General features: G+C 39.0%; 1 protein-coding gene across 1 annotated transcript in view; it reads right to left on the reverse strand.

Annotated features, from left to right (window-relative positions):
* The window catches only part of sorcs3b (sortilin related VPS10 domain containing receptor 3b), a 67,111-nt gene extending 46,572 nt beyond the window's left edge, over positions 1-20,539 (reverse strand). Inside the window, exons 1-2 of the mRNA XM_042501844.1 lie at positions 19,880-20,539; positions 3,913-3,980 (exon numbers count right to left, since the gene is read on the reverse strand). Of these exons, the coding sequence (XP_042357778.1) occupies positions 3,913-3,980; positions 19,880-20,539 (728 nt within the window). The remainder of the gene's footprint in view (positions 1-3,912; positions 3,981-19,879) is intronic.
* Between the last annotated feature and the right edge of the window lie 291 nt (positions 20,540-20,830).

Genomic DNA, 20,830 nt, shown 5'->3' on the forward strand with positions numbered 1-20,830 from the left:
AGATTTAGCAATATTTAGCTATATTAGTTTTTGTTTTTTATTAATCTATATTCATGTGTAGATATCTGCTTATAGAAATTTGGTGGAAATGAGTTGTGCATCAAAATATATATATAAAAAGATTTGCAATGACTATCAATTTAAATGTACAACAATTGGTGGCAAAAAAACCCCTGCAAAACATTTAACAGGTTTATTAGGCCTCAAATATTCACACAATGAACAACACTGAATGTCAACATATCTGTTTTCAAGAAAACTTAATAGGGTAACTTTAGCATATTGTATTTTGAAAATAAATTATTAAAGTATAATGCACAAGAGATAATCTGAAAACTCCTCTTTGCCACTGCATTAAAAGGAAACTAATAAAAGAAAAAGCATTCACAGAGTACTCACATTTTTGTCATGACCAGAAAGAAAAAATATAAATAAGTCTTGTAGCTTTCAGCGATAAAAAAGCTGACATATTCATTAGACATTTTCTACTCGCATCTAAATACCATTCAGCAAAAATGTAGCCTTGACAAACACATTATACAGACTAAATATTCCCTTCACACATGTCAAGCAGCTCTTTGCAAGCTGAATTTCATGCAATATTGACATGTAATGAAACTAGCCGCTGCCTGCAAGAAAGGAAATCAATTTATGAACCTCAAGTATGCTTTGGTCAACAGTGATGTAAGGTTACGTAGTATATGAAATTTTTAGTAAAAGGACTGAAACCCCAGCACGAGCGTAGTCCTTGAACATAAGACAATTCTGAGTGATGAACACATTGTTATCTTACAGTAGATGAGCCATTACTCTCCTTTCATGCTGGAAGATGTTTTCACATTGAAGACAGTGAGGAAGGAATTTGAAGACATCCTTCGCGGAGCAGTGGGGAAATCCTTTCATGCTGTTTTTTTAAATCTCAAATTAGTGGCCTTTTGTTCCCTCTTTTCTCAACTGACTGAGATATTTAGTGTCATCCTCTTGTGTTCAGATTGCCTCGCAGCAGCAGAGGCTTAAACATGGTATTTTGTGCCACAAATTAGCGCCACATAGCTGACAAATACAGGTTAAAGTTGTTATAAAAAGCAGTTAAAAGGAGAAAAATAAATGAGAATAAATGACCAAGTTCTAGGTCCTTATTAATTAAATGTGTTTAAATTAAAAAGCCATTTACGGTCTGTCACAACATGTAAAGACACTTGCTCGTCACAGAGATGTCTGTTCCTAACAGGTCCATGCATCCCATGACAAGGGTAGATGTGTTTGTCATCCCAATCTTCATATTTCTACTCACCACAAATCCACGCTCTCAGTTCTACCTGAGTGCCTCCAAATGTAATTTCCCTGCATAATTGGATAGATACCCAGTGTCTGCTATCATTGTCTGTGCATTAATCTGAATTGTCCCATTTGGTGCTGACATTGTTTACAAAGACTTACCCCTCAACACATTTGTATTTGTGCTTAAGTACTCCTTTCAGTTGTCTTTGATTGAGCTTGTGGAAGAAAGCCTCTTAAATGATGTTATTACCTCGTGAAGTTTCTTTTGAAGAAAGGGTAACCGTCTAAAAACACAAAGGGGCTCGATGCGTGTTTAGATAGCTTCGGCGAGTCACCCATTGATGTGCACATTGCATTCTGCCACTAACAGTGGCCCGCAGCTGTAGTCATAAATCATTTAGTGTGATATCACAGAAATCATTTACTCCCGTTTCTTTTCATAACATTCAAATCCCTGCTTTTCTAATACTCATACTAAGAGCCTTCGCGCACCCCCTGAGGTACACTCTAATTTACTCGTGGTGCTATTGTTAAGCAGACACCTTGATGATGGAAGACCTCCTGTACACAATATGGGATTTCAAAACGTGTCAAGTCGGGTGTAAATCTTAGCTGCGCCTCTGGTGAAACAGATATTAATTTGAAACTCTATGCTTGGCGGACTGATGGTCTCTTTTCCACGTGTATTTCAGAATGAAATGAGTTCTCTGCAGGCTATGGGGGAGGTGAGAAAAAAGCCATATCAGAGGCTGGATTGGCCTCTGTGGTATAATCCTTAATGAATTCCATTCTTATTTATGATCTGACAGGGCACTGTAACTCACCTCTCAATACGTACTGAATGGAATTACTGCGGCTATACAGTAGAAATTGCATGTCAATTGCTTCTGAAACAAAAGGTTACGGATGACAATCAATCAAGAAACTCCGTCAGGAAGTTTCTAGGTCAGAGGAAAAGAGACAAACAAAAAAAATCTTTCAGATAAGTCCTCAGGTTTATCTTTCAAAACAGCCTGGTCTGACTCACAGTGCCGATGTCACCGGGGACATCGTTTAACATCTGTGTGAGACACACCAGGCTTTCCACCAACTCAAACGTAAAGCCATCTTCATGACTAGACACTTGGAGCAACAGACGTAGTTCAAAAAGCATGAAAGTCCACTCAGGGTTGTAAGACATGGAGGTGAATGTGTTCAACAAACACTGGATTTTGAACCAGGACAATGGTGCTCGAGACCAACAGATTCTCTTCCAAGGGTTTTTAGCGACACACCCCTGCTTTCCCAAACATGCTTGTTTCACTCAAAGCCAGATGTTTTGTAGCGACACACAGCTGCTTTTCCAGCTGTGTTTATGTCACTCGTAGCCAGGTGTTATGTTAAGACACCAGTGCCATCCTGGCAGCATTTGTGTCAAAGTCAGGTGTTTAGCAGTGACTCACCGCTGCTTTTCCAGCCTGTTTGTATCACTGGAAGTCTGGTGTCTTGTAGCGTCACACTGCAGCCTTTCCAGCAGCATTTTTGTCACTCAAAGCTGGGTGTTTTTAGAGGCATCTACAATCTTTTCCTTATCATAACCAAGTAGTTTTGTTGCCTAAACCTAATATCCGACCCATTCTTACTATCCTATTTGTTACACTTAAAGCTTTGTGTTTTCAGAGCAACATTTGAAGCCTTTTCTTAACCAAAACCAAAAGTTTTATTCCCTAAATTTAACCGCTGATCCCTTCTTACTCCTGCATTTGTGCCACTAAAAGTCTGGTGTTATTTAGCAACATCTGAAATCTTTTCCTAACCATAACCAAGTTGTTGAGTCGCTAAACCTAACCAAAGAGTCCTTCTCATTGCTGACCTCTTAGGCTGCCTCTGGCGTCATTTTGGTAACACTCGCAGCTCCTGCCCAGGTGACTGTCAGGGATGAGATCAAGTTTTCAAAAACAGCCTTTCAAAACATTCCCCTGCTGCTGATAGACAGAAAATAGGTTGGGCCTTCTCTAAGAGGCTGTTTCTCGGTTGTATTATGTAAGTAAGTAAGTAAATCTTTATTTATATAGCACTCTTTAAAACATGCAGTTACAAAGCACTTCACAAACACATGTACACACAGTTAAGTGAATGAATGAATTAATTGAGTGTCAGTAAATTACAATATGGAACACAGTACAATGAGGGACAGACAAGACCTACACAAACAAAACAAATGATGGTGGGTTTTTAGTACACACTTAAAACAGTCCATGGACTCAGCAAATCTGATGGACAGGGGAAGATTGTTCCAGAGGGTAGAGGCTAAAACAGCAAATGCATAATCATTTTTTGTTTGCAGTTGGAACAGGGGATGCATAAGATGTATAGAACTACAGGAAGCAAAGAGGAGGATGCTTCATTCTGAACCACTTTAGATTGCTTTATTAAAACATACTTCATATTGGCTTCCAGTGTAACTTCATTGTTCATATCCTGGCAACTGAGAACACTATAAATCACACTTACACTATACTGCACTCTCTGTGAATATATTATTCTTATTGTTTTTGGGGTTTTGCTTTTGCATTTTTATAAAACCCTGATGGCATAACCTTCCTATTTAGACAGAAAAGGAAAAATAGCAATCATTAAAAACGAACTTACCTCCAGAGTGAGCTCTCAGTAACAGCCCCCAGGTTGAAGTCATAAAGCTTTGTCAAGATCAGGATCACCTGCAACATAAGCGCAACAGACATGCTTAATTAAACGCCAACATTTGCGCTAAAAAGCTTTTGCATAAGTGGCCCCCCAGCATACATTACCTGTCTACGCCTAATGACGTGGAATGGATACAACATGTCGGCTACATCCCTTTACTAATAAATATCAGCGTCATACAGTATGTTATCCCAATGACAAGTGATCCTCATGTTGTCAGGAGATGTCAGTCTGCTGGTGGCAGGATCTGAAGAAAATCCATGTGAGCTGTCAAGAATTGTGCCTGTATCTCATGTGGAATGATACCTACATAACAGCAAAATCTGAACATAATTGTTCACTGAACAATAAAACGAAATGCAGTCAGCGACTGCACCACACAAGCCCTCCCTCTTTCTTTATTTTATCCTCTGTCTTGCTTTTACCGTCAAAACAGTGGAGTGACTGCAAAAAGCACCAACAAAAAGTTGATTTCAAATGTTGTTGGAAGATGTTATGTCACTTATTTTACTCACTGGAAGACGTCCAGCTCCAGTTTTGGCTAAATGCTTTTGCGTGTTCTCTGAGGATGGTTGGACAATGTGTTTCTGGGGAAACAAAAATGTGGCCCATAAAAGCCTGCCAAGGCACAGAGGGCAGAGTGAAATGGTGTGCAAACGAATTATTGTCACTCCAATGGCATTATAAATGACTTCCCATGGGGATGCTCATAACTCAGGATAGAAAGGGGGGTTGGGGTATTGAGAATTTAGGGCAGGGCAGGGAAGGAGGGAGAGGGAATGGTAGATAATAACAATCAAGGAGCAGGAACATGGCATAATATGACGAATTTTTTTAAAAGCTTGAAAGATAGGTCAAAAGCTCAATTACAGAGAGTTTAAACACATTAACCTTATGGGACCCACGGAACAAGTCATTAAATCGAGAAAAGCCACACAAGACTCGGAGGAACAAAGACATGCCTCTAAGTCTGCTTTGAAAATGTTAAAAACCCAATTGACCCACAATTTAGCCATCAGACGGCCACTGTGCATGGCTGGGACTATCTGCATTACAGGTTAATTAACCAATCACACAGAGAGATAAGCATTTGCATAACTAAATGCACCATGTCTGCAAGGTCCAACGCTGGAGTCTGAATCAATTTGGAGTACAGACTTAGTTAAGTGGCTGTGATGTTAGGCCTAATTGCCTGCTTTGAAAAATAGATACGAGAGAAAAACTCTGCCAAAGTGTTGATCGTTTGTCTCTTCAGTTCTCTTTTGCTAACAACAATGGCTCTGTGTCATGGGACATTACAAATACTACGAGGTAAATTGAATCTGGAATTGATTTTATCAGTGTCAAACTAGAGGCGGTTCATTCACCAACCAGAGGGATTCAAATACCCCAGCGCTGCAAATTAACTGAGTGAACAACGAATAAATGTTCACAGCTTTCTGAGTTTCAATCACTTGCACCATCTTGCACATGGATCCAATTAAATCAAATGCTCACGAATTTCGTCAAGGACGTAAAACGATGTCTAAAAATAGCCCCAAATGGCGAAACTTGATAACAAAAAGCCTCTCAGCACCCAAACTATAATTGTCATTAGGAGCTCTGTCTTAAATGTTTCCAATGTGTTTGTGCGGTCGGCTCATTAACAAAAGCTGACCCTTTGGATTGGGTCAGCGGAGATCTTCCTCAGGGACCAACAGACTAGTGAGGCAGATGACTGTTTGGATGATTTGTCCCTAAGTGGATACATCAAGAGTACATCACTGGAGACTGTGTGTTCCCACGTCTTCAACATTATTGATAGCAGTGCATCTGTGGCTCGAGTCAACAGGGAGCAACTACTATACATGCAAATGCCGAGGGAGAGCACATGACCTGTGCATCAAATGCGTCACTTAAACTGCGAGAACCCGTCAAATGAAGTAGCATTAGAGGCAAATATGAAGAGTTTATGGTGCAGCCCTGCATTTATGTAAATACTGGGAACAAACAAACACAAAATGGCTTCCAGAATTATTTTGAGCCTTCTAGGTAAATACAATTTTCCATGCGTATCATCGCTCACTTGCATACATGAAATTAAGTATGGACCCTGGAAGGCCAAAAGCAGTGCATTTATTCATGTTTATGTTTTATTGATGTGAGCAAAGAGAGCTTTGCCCCGGGAAAGTCAACCAATCATTTTTCAGATTGGCTCTCACCCTCCGAGGAGTTGGGTTTAGTCATCCTTTTATCCAAACGTTCTATTCTTGTCGCTTTCTTTTCCTTCTTTTGCTTTCTTTTTTCTTTCCTCCTCGTTTTCCTTCTGTCATTCTTTCACTCAATTCTTTTAAAAAACACGCTCTTCAGGTACTTTCTTTTGCTGTTTTTTCTTTTTTTTTGTTTCTGCGTCCAGTGTTTTTCACAGGAGAAGAAAAAAAACATTAAAGGCACAGTCAGGTGCTGTTTGGCCATGCAAAGGTATTAACTCTTTCAGATGGCTGAACAGGCAGCCTCTATGGCAACAAAGGTGTTATAGCCATGATGTCTGTGTTGATGCAAATCCACACACAGACCTACACACAAAGACGCAGCGTATACACGTCCTGCACACTGTTGGACCAAATCAAATTTTTAGAAATTCCACATCCGTCTGTTTTGTTTTTCAAGAGAATTTTTGAAAGTGCTTCAGTGGGACGTGAGAGGCATCTCAACATCATGTTGGTGGGCAGACGCTTCTCCACGCAGCTCGCAATTTAGGTATGAATCATCGCTGTGTACTGTACTGCAATATGACTATTATTAAAATGAAATTCTGTTGCAGCACATCAAACCTGTTGCCCCCAGTAAGGCATCATTAAGACGACCCCCCTCAAAAATGATTTCTTTTTAATTGGGTAGTCGAGGGAAAAAAAGGGACCCTTACTCTACAAATCACACCTCTAGAATTGTGTTTCTTTTCTTATGCATCACAGGAAGTAGGAACAATCTTTAGAAATGTAAGAAATACATCCACTTTCATGTAGATCTGGTGCTGTTTTTGAACCTAGCCGGAGGGACCAACTAAAGGATCTAAATTAATTTCCAAGGGACCCCCAAAGTTGATAGCAGTGAGTGGTGTAAGGCTTTTAGTAATAACACGGCTAACGGCTCATGCACAGAGAAGCATTGACACATATCTCTAGTTTATTTACCTTTAGCATCCAGCGGAAAAGTTCACCATTAAAATGATACACATTTCCATTCTCATGAATACACATAAGCTTTTGTATATCGTACTGTAGGGTAAACACATCCAAACACAGGGCTATCTCCCAGGAGTAACCCTTGTCTATTTACCTCCTCTGAGTGTAACCACAACATCAAAATGCCTGACAACTCGCTGAAATGTGTCAACACTAATTAAATCATGTCTTAAATATAAGCTCTCATAAGCTGGTTTTTACCCAAATATGTCATCCCTCTTTGTCAGCTGTCTGGAGGTCAGTTTTTATGACCTCATCAGATTTGACAAACAGAGTAAAGGTGTGTTTGAATCCATCAAAAGATTGAATTAAAACTTAATCCGAGAAGACTGGAGTGCAAACGCTCTCTTATTTACCTGGGCTGTGTGTAGATGTGCATTTACAGTAGGTGTAATTTTTGTGTGCTTTTTGTTTTTCCATTTTCCAAATAAAATGTCAGGCCATGAAGATGTCCTGTACCACATAAGATTTTTATCATTTGTTGGAATTATGACAATCTTTTTATTTAACCAGAAAGGTGCTTTAGTAAAACTAAAAAAAACTCTTTGCTACTGACTTAGCAGCAGCAGCACAAAGAGCATTCAACATAGAAATTACAAAACATGCACCAATTTCATTCAAATGTAGCGCAACTTTTAAACAATTTTCAAACTGGCAATGAAAATGCAAATTTATGCCCATTTCTATCCACTACTGTTATGCAAATATTAGGAGTCATAGAGATAAACAGCTGGTGGCACATATTCTCCAGTGAGGTGCCATTATACTTCTGCAGAAGAAGAGGACATAATGAGATGAGGTCATTACAAGAGCTCCTGTCAAGGCTTAAATGGCTGATGAAAAAAATGTGGAAAATGTGATGAAAATACAACATTTCTGTCTGTTGCATGTTTCATGTGAGTGAAATTACAGTCTCCTCATAACTCCAGATAAATCTGATGTTTCAGTCTCTTCAGTGAACATTTAAGTCACATGTTTCATGTACATCATAATTAAATAATCAAGTCTGTTTCCTACATTTTAGGCTACTTTTGTTGATTAGAGCTGCAGTGATTATTTAATTGACTTGCTGACAACTGTTAAACTAATCATCAACTAATCTGATAATTGACTAATCACTTTGAATATTTTTTATGAAAAAAAAATCTGATTCCAGCTTCTTAAATGTGAATACAGTTTTGTTTGTCTTTACTCCTTTATGACATTTCCGTGGATATTTTTAGGTTGTGAACTAAACAAGACGTATGAGGATGTCATGAGTTTAAGAAACAGTGATTGACATTTTTCTCCATTTTCTGAGATTTTATAGACCAATCCAATGATCTTTTAATCAAGAAAATAATGTTTCCACTGATGTTTAATTGAAAATGTGCACCAATACAACTAGATGGAAAACACATCTTCAGAATAAAGCTAAATACATCAGCCAATATAGAGTCGCCTCAGGGATGGCATTTTTCTGTAGGCCAAACCAGATGCTAACGTCCACCAGAAAATAAGTTCTAAAAGGTTTATAATACTTACATGCTTTGTTCAGCAAAGTAATCTTCACAAATTACATTCTTGTTTACAGATCAGGTAGAGACCAAAAAACAGAGCTAAAAGGTTGGATTTTTTGCCAGGTGGCCATAAACACAACTCCAAATGAAAAATGAGTAATAATGTTGCAGTTAAAATTAAAGCTTTAGCAATTTAAAAGAAGGTAGAAGGTAGAATTAAATTAAATTAAATTACATTACATTTGTCCTTGATCCTGCTCCATCTTTGGTGTTGAAGGATGAGTTGATTAAAATCAGCAGCTAATATAAAGTTTCCATGCGGTTACTTGGGCTGTTGAATGTTGCTGCTGATGGCAACATTCAATTCCTGCAATACATTTTTTGAAATTTTTTTTAAATTTTTTTTTAAAATGGATCAAAGGGATCCATATTATGATTGTTTACACTAAAAAAATACACCATCTGACAATACTTTGTTATCAGGTTTATGTCTATATCAATATCAACCTCAAAAGTCTATATCAGGTCACCCCAGTAGCACATTGGGTATATCACATTGCATTCCAGCACCATGCACGCGTATATTGCAAGAGCACACTGGAAAACCACTGGTTAGTAACATTATTGCAGTATATAGCAACTGCCTACTCTGATGACACTACTACCTAGTACCACTACTTAGTGGTTTCCTGGCGTGATTTTGCAATAGGAGCTGGCTGCAGTATCTTTTTTTCGTCATGTCATACAGCATCCAGAATAATATCAATGTTTTAAAAATGGCCATTTTCCCTCTTTAAGAGCAAGTCCTTACAGCAGCTGCAGAGGTTCGGCCCCATTGCTGCATGTCACACTCCCCTCTCTCCCCTGCCTTTCCTGCCACTGTCTCACTATCAAATAAAGCAGAGATGCCAAAAAATAATCTTCACATGAAATAAAAAATGTAGTATCAGGTTAACACATCAGGTATCAGGTTTAACACAGAGTTTCAGTGTAATATTGCAAAATAGATCAAATGTGAAGAAAGTAAGAACGTTAGAACAACTAGGAAAAGAAAAGCGAAATGCAAAGCAGATTAAATAACAGCAGTCTATATACAGTACTATTACAAGACACAAAAAATGTATCACAATAATTAAAATATAACCTACCAATCCCATAAAATCAAAAATTCCTACAAATTAAAAAACTCTACAAAATAAAGAGTGTCTTTTGAGAGCAAATGGCAGTCTGTAATAGGCCAGGTTGAGGTGATGCCCAGCTTTTACATAATTTTTTCATACCAGCGTCATAGTGCAGATTACCCCAAAATTGACTCCTCGCCATTACTGCTTTGAATAAGAAGCAGAAGAAGTGGTTTGAAAGAGGAAGCCGGGTGAAAAACGTGGTGGGAAGCGCCAAGTCTACCAAATAATGCAGATCCATGGGGGCCCCCTAATGCATCCTGGCCATTATCAGACACCAAAAGCTGGCATATCAATGTGAGAAGAGCAAGCTGGGACTCCATTGTTCACCTCACTACACTGCATTCACTGGCCTGTTCACGCAGATGCAATCCCGAGGACACAAAAATAAAAACCTGTTTCATTTGTTGTTAAGCTCATTACATTCTCAACTTCATTAAGAGAAGGAAGACAGAAGCCGAGGGCAGGAAAGAGTCATTCGAGTAATTTGACAAACACTGTGTTTTCCTTAAGTCAACTAGCTAATTAATGTCCTAGATCTCCTACGCACACTGAGAACCTGTTAGGTCTGCTGTGGACTATCACTTTTAATTTTATTTCTTGTGATATGAGGGGGAAAGATCATCCACCAAACAAGGAAAAAATACTGTTTCATGTCCTTTGCTTAGCCAAAAACACACTTAAAATCTTACACCACCAGAGCAAAACGTATTCTGTGTATCAAATTGAGCTCAAAACTTTACTGTCACAACACCAAAGACACAAATTGTAACTTCCTTTTCTCTCTGATACGATTAAAGATTAATATATTCATGCATCCATTAGAAATTATCTGATGCAAACACCTGCAGAGAAAAGAAATACAGTATTGGTTGCAAATTTGCATAAATTTCTTTAAGGCTTGACAGTAGCGAGGGCAAAATCAAGATGCACTGCAAGTGGGTGGAGGGATACAAAAAAAAAACATATCTTGATTGCGGCTCTGTGAGGACGTCTCCAAAGTAGAGCACTTAGCAGAAAAGACATGCGTCTTTAAAGAGAAATGGTGCGGTCGAAGAAAGGCCTCAGTCTGTCCTCATCTTATCTGTGGGCCAAATTGATTGTTTGTACTTTTGTGGGTGAAAACATACTCTGGGGATGCTGGTTTCATCAAGTAAACCCCAGCGAAATGTCCCTTGTGCATTAGTCTAGCTGTCTGTATGTTTGCTTATCCTCCTGAATCCTGAGCTTCGGTCATACAGCCCTGATGCAGGTTGCAGCAATCAATGCAGTCCATTATGAGGGGGGGGGGTTAATGAAATGGGCTGAATAGAAAAGGATTTCATGTCAAACACAGCACTACTGTGGAGATTTTGTGCTATGCTGCTAACAACAATGCTCAAAATAACTGTTTGCCATTAAAAGATTATGATTGTTCTGCCTTGTTTCTTTAAGGGAAGCTTGAGGTAAAAAGTCAATGAAATATGTTTAATGGATAAAAGTATAGAAGTATACTTGGCACTCTGTCTTTATTTTTCCTTTGTGTTTTGTCATGGCACTGTGGTTTGCACAAAAAAGGTAAAAAACAAGGGAACGCAGCATTCAAGGACAAACCGGATGGCAATTTTAGAAGTAATTTAAATGTTTTGACACATTTGACAAAGTCTAAGTCACATCCCGTGCAATTTAAAATTAATTTGATGCATTGTAAGTGGTGTGGAGAGCCAAAAATACATCATTAGCATTTCACTCTTACAGCTTTTTTTGTTCAATGCCACTCTTGTTTGTTCATGTTTATTGTTCCGAGGTTGAAGGTACAGTAGCTTGACTACATTTACTTCTTTTTTGTGTCACCCTGTTTTTCACAAAGCCATAGAGTACAACCGAAACTGGAAATTTACCAGGGTGCAATATGATAATATGAAAAATGTTTTTTTTAAATATAATTTTGAACACTACTTAGCATTTTGGAGAACTTCGAGCAATGTAACACCATTCAGACATTTCTTCCAGTCTCTTCAGCTTTTGGCTCCTAATGGCTCGGCTTCTGCCCGCAGGGGTCTGAGCTGGAGCCAAAGGCGGTAGTGGGTCCAAATTGAGATTTTGGAAGAGAGAAGCCCTCCACCTAAAGTGACCCCCTTTACTGCCAAAAGTGCTTTGAGACTCAGATCATGAGCTAAATGTGTCCCACATATCCCTATTTTGTCTTTTCCTCCTTGTCACTGATTTGCATTTTTCATACTGTCTAAAGGTAGAAACTGCCTACTCTTTAAGATTAATACAACATGCAGATGGGACTTTTTATTCTCCCAGAATTTAAGTTTATGTGCTTTTTTTTTGTTTGGCCAATTACATTTAGAGGGAAATGTAAATGCTGCCAGGATTATGTTTGAGATTGTCTTTTACAGGCAACAAAGTGCTACGCTTCAGGACTGAACTGAACTCATAGGAAGGTGGTCAAGTTGGAGATGATGCCACACTGGGTGGTCTTCTACCAGCTGGGCAGGTAAAGTTTGTTTTGGGCATCTTGTTATAATTTGAACTACTTTTTTATACCTTTTGGGTGGTTGCAGATAAAGCCTAGTGGATTGGTCCCTTCTCCTCTCCAGGTATTATGATTCATCCTGACAGGGCACTGAGTTTAATGGTTTCAACACACAGCGACTGATGAATAATGACCAGCAAAGCCAAATGTCATTTCAGTTCATTATAACGAGGTAGAAACTCCCGTTACAAAGTCATAGCACTGTGACTGTAAAAGCTTGCACCTGTTTATATAAGTGATGACCTTTCGTGATGAATGTGGCGTTATCTGAAAGACTTGAAGTGGATTCTTTTTTATTACTTTAACCATGATTTTCATCTAATCATACGGTAGACTGTGAAAATAATGGATGTAGCTGCCATTATGTCATCCACTGCTTTATGGACTGAAGTTTGGCATTTTAGCCATCACCATCTCGTTTTTTTGGAGCCAGAAATGACCATATTTGGGTAAGAGGTTGGCGCTGTGGACGGATGGATCTGACTGAGAAGCTGAGGACACTATCTGCAGACAGCCTGTAACTCAAGGCGACCTGTCCTTAATTATGTGTAACTTTAAGCCTTAAAAAATGGTTGAGCTATACAAAAATTCACCCCCGTACAGTTCTCATAAATGTTTAAATTAGCTATAGAGACCATAGCCATTTTTTTTGGTACCAGGCTGTAAACATGTTCATTTGTGCTGTAAAGTTTGGCAATTTAACATGGGAGTCTATGATAGTTGACTTGCTTCTGGAGCAAGCCTCAAGTGGCCTTTCAAGGAACTGCAGTTCTTTACACTTTTGACTATGTTTTTCAGCACCAGAGGTTGCAGCTTGAATTACACTTATAAAACAGAAGACTAGGGGTTGACCGATATTGGTTGATCAGGGCCAGTACCAATTAATAGTACTTAATGAGACTAATAACTGATCTTTGGAACTGATTTTTTCTCACCTCTTCAGTAAATACTTTGTGCTCCAAGCCAACGAAGCCACTCACAACTGACACAACAAAAACAAATGAAAAACATAATGAACATTTTGCAGATGCTTCAGTGTCAACATTTTGCAACTTGTCAAATATGTTAAGGTTTCCATGTTATATTGATAGAAAACATAATTTGGGCTTTAACATATTTGCCTCAAAATGTATTTAGTCTGAAATTAGTTGAACAAGATATCTATGAGACAGGACTGATAATGTGGATCAGGTCAGTATCGGATAACCTTTAACATGAGTTGTGTATAATGAGACATATTGAGCTATTGATTTGTTTGACTTTTTCTTTGTTTGTTTGGTCACAAAAATGTTATTAAAACTCTTTATTGTCATATTGACATGAAGATTCCAGTTTCTTGACATACTAATTTCAGAGATGGGCTGATCCATGTTTGTCACCCTCAGTTTTCATTTTTGTTGTGCACCATCCTGACAGCTGCAGGCCATCTGCACTTCTTTCAAAAATATTTCTAGAACATCTTCACATCAGAAAGAAACATGTTTGGGCAAAGAAAGGCAACAGAAGCAAAACCAAGTGCAACATTATAAGTTATAAGCTCGCTGTGGAAAATTAAGCCAGAAATAAAAAGGGCATTGAGCAAAGAAAGATGGAAATGAATGATAATTAGGGCTGTGTATTGACTAGAATCTGGTGATAAAATATGTATCACAATACAGTGGTTACGATTCAATATATATCGATGTATTGCGATACTGTCAGCAAAATTGGATTGGAATTTTATAAAATCTAATTTAAGGAAACTGTCATAATATAAAGCACACACCACAGAACACACAGAAACCCCTGGTATTATGTCATTGTGATACTTAGGTCACAATACAATATTATTGCTATTTTGAATGCTTTGCGATAGCATATATTGCTAAAAACTTTGTCAGCTGTTTTAATCTAATAATATAAAATTTTCAGTCTGTTCATCTCACTTCAATCATTTTTTATTACAGTAACATGTATCTCCTGGACTAAAAAACTGTTCATTTTTTGACCTTAACACACTATCAAAAGTTAAAAATCTTTTTTGCAATATTATTTTGAATTTTAAAAGCCAATACTTGGCATCAATACAATATTGTCATGCAAAATATTGCGATACTTTGTTGTATCGATTTTTTCCACCACCCCAAATATGCACACAAAAAAGACGTTTTTGCTGGATTTTTAAGGTAAAAATATTGAAAAAAATAATTAGAAATAATATAAAGAAATAATTAAAAATCAATAGTGTTTTTGAGAATCGATACAGTATCTCAAAACATAAAATCATTATTATTAAGTGTATTCTTATACTGCTAATGGAATGTAATTAGAGACTGTTATTTAATCTTTGTGTAGGGTATTGTTTAAATAAAAGTGTGTCAAGTAGAAAATAACAATACAATTACAGCTATTATTTCAAATTCAGTGCTTAGTTGTTTATATAGTTCATAGTCTCATGACAATATTATCGATGATAATTCACATCCACTTCAATATTATCATTAACTTGTGTAAATTATGTGTAGTTTCTGTCAAGTCTTTCCTCTCCTGATGAATATTTTATCATATTTTCTGCCATAATTTTGTCCATATTCTTTTGTCCATATATATAGCTTCTGTTTTTGCCTTTAACTCTTTTTTTTGTTGTTGGTTAGTTTTGGGGGCTTTTTCGTGTGTGTGCTCAGAGCAAAAGCATTTCAGAGGATTTGTTCCAGGATACCCATAGAGTGAGTATTTTGCTTTCTAAATGTGTCATTCTGTGTTTGGAAGTTTTCCATCATCTCCATTGATTGTGCAGTGTGTGTGTGTGGTGCTTTAGGTTAGGTCTTTTCTATCCCGCTGGATCGGAAAAAACCATTTCCCCCTGAAACTAATACATTCCTGTCACTGTAAACTGCCAAGTCAAACCATTATTTAAGCCGACTGCCACCTGAGCAATCCCCGTCATCTTTAAACATGATAGTAACTGCTGTGTTGCTTTAGGCAAGATGCTGTTTCAAGGCCCTGTAAGACTCAGGGTGTAATGTTAACAAACCAGGGTCACTTGGTTCGCCTGAAATTGGGAGTAATGAAACTAAAGGACAAAACAAAATCAGCCGTGACCTTTAGGCATTAAAAAAATCCCTTCATAAAGTGCTACAGTTTGTGTGAACTCCATCTCCATGATGATTAATAAAGAAGTCGTCTCCCGATTTGAATTTCAATTTCATGATTTTCCCAATCAGAAAATGCATAAATTTGTTTTCATAACCTAATCACAGCTATAGTATGTGTCTACCACACTGCGACAGTTATTAAACTAATTAATCACATGCAAACCTGTCAAATATGAGCCGTAACCGCTTTGTCACTTTGATTAAAAGTGAAAGATAAGTGTGTGTGTGTGTGTGTGTGTGTGTGTGTGTGTGTGTGTGTGTGTTTAACAGAAAGACTGATAGGGAGATAGGAATTTGAGCAACAACAGTGTGCTTAAACGTACAACTGGTGGCTGGCCTTTATTTGCTGCTTAAAATGCACTTTGTGAGCCAAAAAGTCTAAGTGCCGAGGAAGTGCTGAGAGCCTATGTTGATGCGATGCATTATGGTCCCCGAGCACAAATGATTCATGAAAAAAAGGGCACACATGCATGTCATTTGAAGAGTAAAAACTGGGATTTCACTGAATTATTACTATAGAGAGGGTGAAACTTGTATCCTGTGCGCCATAAAATGAAACTGAGGCAAAAAACACAATGGGAAATGCTGTATTTCTCCCAGCAAATGTTTAAAAATTGCCCATCAACACTGCTTAGAAATTGTTTTTGCTGTTGTAACCTGCAGTCTACCTCTTACATAGCACACAGGATTGCTGCAGATTCTATCAGCATCTTACAATCACATCAGTGGACAGTGCACCCCTAAAGGCTTGAGACGGGCTGGATTAATGAACAGACTTATGGTGCTGACACCCCGAGGGACGAGCAGGTAGAGGACGAAAATGGCTGGTAGAATAAAAATTTCCTTTGTTTTATTTTTTTCCCCCCATTTGCTACCATTATAAATCTATATTAAGTAGAAAAAATCTGAAACTTAATAAAATACATAAAAACTAAAAAGAAGGCTCATCTGGAATTTAAAAAATCCAGATGCTGAGGTGCAGAATATTCTAACACAATGTGCATCACAGGAGGGAAACAATTTGTACAGAAAAACATGAACCACTTTTGATTTTCATCAAACGTAGTATGGATCAACATCCCTTTAGCTAGCAACCAGGGGGCCAGCGGATGATGAAAAGTGCATGAATAAAAGGTTTTGCAAGGTCACATATCAGCCTGCTCCGACTGAGCATCATGTGACTTCTTTATTAAAGGAATCCTACCCCAAACTATAGCTGCAAAAGCAGGAAAATGCAGCCGTGTGTGACTAATATGAAAGAGAAATGATCATAAAATCAAAACCACATGGAAACTTTTCCTTTTGTTTTATCTCAACACCTCAACAGAGGCAGCGTTTTAATGCACTTTTCATCATCCTGTAACACCCGCAAACTCTGGTCAAATGCCTCTGTGAATTGGGAACCCATTCCATTTGATTTTATGGATCAAGGAGTTTCTATGCAACCAGCTCTGGCATGTTAAATGGAATGGCTGTCTATCTAATGAACCGGTTTTAAACACAAGTGTCCCCCAGGGCTGTGCCATTTCCTCTTTTTTATTGTCTATTTATACCGATGAGATTATGTGTAACAATAACCGCTTCGTTCTGATTAAGCATGCGGACAACGCGGCCCAGGAGGCCTGTCTGATTCCCAGTCAGTCGCTGCAGAAAAAGACGACGTTACAGAGCTGACAGATTGGTTTGACTCTCGCCACTTCAGACAAAATGTTACAAAAAAAAAAAATCAACGAGATTCACTCCTTAAGCCAAGAAGAACAGCTGGACTCATCAATGTCCAGCTCCTCCCAGAGCATCGTCCACTGACGATGACCACATTCTCGTGGTAGGTGGACCTTATTTACACAAAGATACAGTATAATTTCTGCAGCAGAAGCTCAGGGGACGTGATGTCAATAAAAGATGCTCATTAACTGCTTCAACACAGTGTCCTAGTTTGGTCAGCTGTCTGTGAGAAGCTTGCAAAAATGGTCAATCAGGAGCCTAAAATCATTTGGCTACCAATAACTCCCTGATCACCAGCTGGCTTGCACACTAAGACTTTTGCCTCCGGGGGGGGGGGGGGGGGGGGGGGGTCTGCATCCCTTGAGTGTAGGATGTGCTGCAATGGCTGCTTAAAAAGATTACCAACATAGTCATATCGCAGCTTGAACACTCATGTAAGGCAAAAAAAAGACTGAAATATCGATTTGTCATAAACAACATTGCCAGCCAAATGTATTTTTCAGGATTTTTAATTTGTTTAATTGCCATTTTTTTTGCTCATATTTATGGCCCACATCATTATAAATCACGAATCTTCCATATCTCCATCCCCATTCACATTCAGGGCAGAGTTAAGAAGCGAGAAACATGCGCCGACAATCAATACTACATGTAGTTAAGAAGCATGAATTTAAAAGGGAATTCGTGCAGTATATGTTTTATTCCCATGGTCGAGTCCAATCAATGTTATCTCTCTTAGAGTCAGAGACCAGAGAGCTATGACTCCAGGCTTTGATGTCTCAGACAATCACAGAAATCAAATAATAGTTGGGAGGACTGATTTGTGGACAGATTTGAGGTTTTATACAATGAAATTCTTTATCACATCTGAACTCTGTAGATCCGTCACCCCCACCCCTCTGATGCTTTCACCATCACCTTCTACATCTTTCTCATTTTACTCCCTATGGGATTTTTACATCTTGGCCAGATCACAGGCAAAGTCTTGAAGTGAATATTTGATATAGCCACCCTAGACCACAGGAATGAAGCAATTTTCCTTCAAATGTCCCTTTTAGATTGGATTTATTATCAGTCATTTACATCTAATATAGCCTGAGCTCTAACATCCAGTCATAAAATGCCATCAATTTAAACTCTGCAGTTCCACCCGTACTTTTGGGACTGCAGACAGGGGGTTCAGACTGTATAAATCTCAAATGTTGACTGGCTGCAGTGACAAGCCCATCAGTGATGATCCAGTGAACAGTGTCCCGCAGTACAAAAGGCCATCGTTGGTGAAGACGTCTCAAACCAACAACATATTTCACAACACGGCCCACAAATCAGATTTTATTGGGTGCATTTCTGGTTTATTTCCGTGGAGACTGCCAACAGCGATGCATCAACATGGCCAAAGCCTGTGGTGCCTTTCACGCGATGACATATGTTACCAAACAGAAAATGTACCACATATGAAAAAAAAACACAAGTGGAGGTTGAATTATATAATCCAGCCAGATAAAGATATCTGGATAATGTATGAATATTCACAGTGTTTCTGGGACACAAAAACCTTGTGATGTGATCCCAGATTAATGTTGCTGCCACACACCCGTTTGCCCAGCAAACTGAGGTGATCTGAATTACCTGCAGTAAAAAAGCCACAGTAGCTCCTTTCTTTTATACAAGCCTGTTTGTAGTTTAAAGATCTTTGAACCTGATAAATGCTGGGGCTTGCAAACACTTTTTGCATGCTGTATATGTAAAACAAGAGATAAAAATCTCCATGGCTTTGTCTTTGTGATGGTAAAATGGTGTGTGTATGTGTGTGAGGGTGGTGGTGGGGAGGGTGATCTGGGTGGTTGCTGCAATGTCTTGTCATCCATTTAAGTTGTTCCCCATCAACCTGTTTTTGAAGTGCAAAGCTCTGCTCCACAACAAACATATTGCAATGCTGTGTTCATCCAGGCAATTAGATAACTAGGAACAAAGTGTGAGTCAAATGTCAACGACAAAAAGCTGGTTCATTTGCCAAAAGGTCAGACTGTGTCTCATCAGCGTCACATTAAGGGCCAGGTTGGACACACACTCTATTAATTGTAGCTACTGCACCTTCCTGTGAGACATTACTTGATTATTTCATAAATAATTAATGTGTTGTGATTGCTGCCAAAACGTCTCACCTTGCCATAGCTCAGTGTCACAGAGATGTAGCTGCGGGGTTAACTATTAATTTGAAGTTCAGGTGGCAAACACTTCTGAAATAAATGATTCTACTCTGGTTTCACAAAGCGAGAGGGAATCCTGCAAGTGCACAGTCATATCCATCCACGCAAACAGGCGCGCAGCGGTCACAGTGCGCTATGTAACACAAAAACATGACCATGATTATAAAAAAGAAATGATGCACTGCTCAATTCAAGGCTGTGTTTGACTGAAATGATTAGTTTGTTGGTGGGAATTCCCCTCGTGCGCGCTGCAACAGCTGCGCGTAAAATGTGACAGATGAATGTAAATCTGTCAAAAATTATTGAAAATATGCATTTCAGACAGAAAAAAATTATTAGCAATTAAATCAGTGTGTGGGGGCGTGCTGTTTGAAACACTGATGATATTATGAGGTGTTTTTGTAAAACAAACTCACGCTGCTGTTGTGCCCGGACCAGTGCACCATCGCCTGGTTGTGCGCGGAGTCTCCCGATAGAGCAAAAGTAGAAGTGTCCAGGTGCGGCTCACTCTGCCTCGGGTTAGACCCTCTGGCGTCCTCCCCGGTGCGCCGGTACTCGGGTCTAGAGTTGGAAACACCTTGGACAGCCTCCATAAACCTTTCTCCATTTATACTCCTATCCACATTTTCGGCGTACGAGGAGCCCACACTCCTTTTTACCTTCTTTCTTGTGTCAAGAAACGTGTTTTCTAACATTTTAATCGCTGTATGTTGGCTTTGGTTGTCTTCGGAAGTGTTACCACACTTTTTACCAGCTATTTTAGGACAGTTTGGTGCCGTTTTGTCGCCGATCAGTGCTTCAATTCCGCCCTGGGTTTCATTCCCCACTTGCTTGCCATTGTTCGGCTCCAAAGCATCACCTGCTTGTGATTCAAACGCGCTTAAAACTTTTGCACTGTTGTCCACTTTGACCGCGGTTGATTTTCGGGTTGCACGTGCTTCCAGCGGCGTTACCTCCAGGCGATAAAATCTGTCGTTTGCTCTGGGAGAACTTATTTCCGCCTGAGCCCCAAACTTGAGGTGAAAGGGGTACAGCAAAGCCAAAAACGAAAAACTCCAAAATGACCACAGTCCCATTGTGTTCTTCCAAACTGAGCAAACGGGGAGGGGAAAAAACAGATGTGACAACTTCTAAAACATTCAGGGTATCATCTTTACGAGCAAGAAGCCTTTCAGCAGACCCGCTCACGTCCAGGAATTTGTCAAAGTGAGAGACCAGTTGGGGAGGCGCTGCGCATCAGGCAAACGCGCTGACGGAGAGTGAGTGCAGGAACGATCTGAGCTCATTGTTCATGAGGATGTTTGGGGCTGAAAAAAAGCTTTAAAATGCTGAAATCATTTTGAAATTATTCCACGATTTTATTTCAG

Source organism: Plectropomus leopardus, chromosome 15 (genome assembly GCF_008729295.1).
Source record: "Plectropomus leopardus isolate mb chromosome 15, YSFRI_Pleo_2.0, whole genome shotgun sequence".
NCBI lineage: Eukaryota > Metazoa > Chordata > Actinopteri > Perciformes > Serranidae > Plectropomus > Plectropomus leopardus.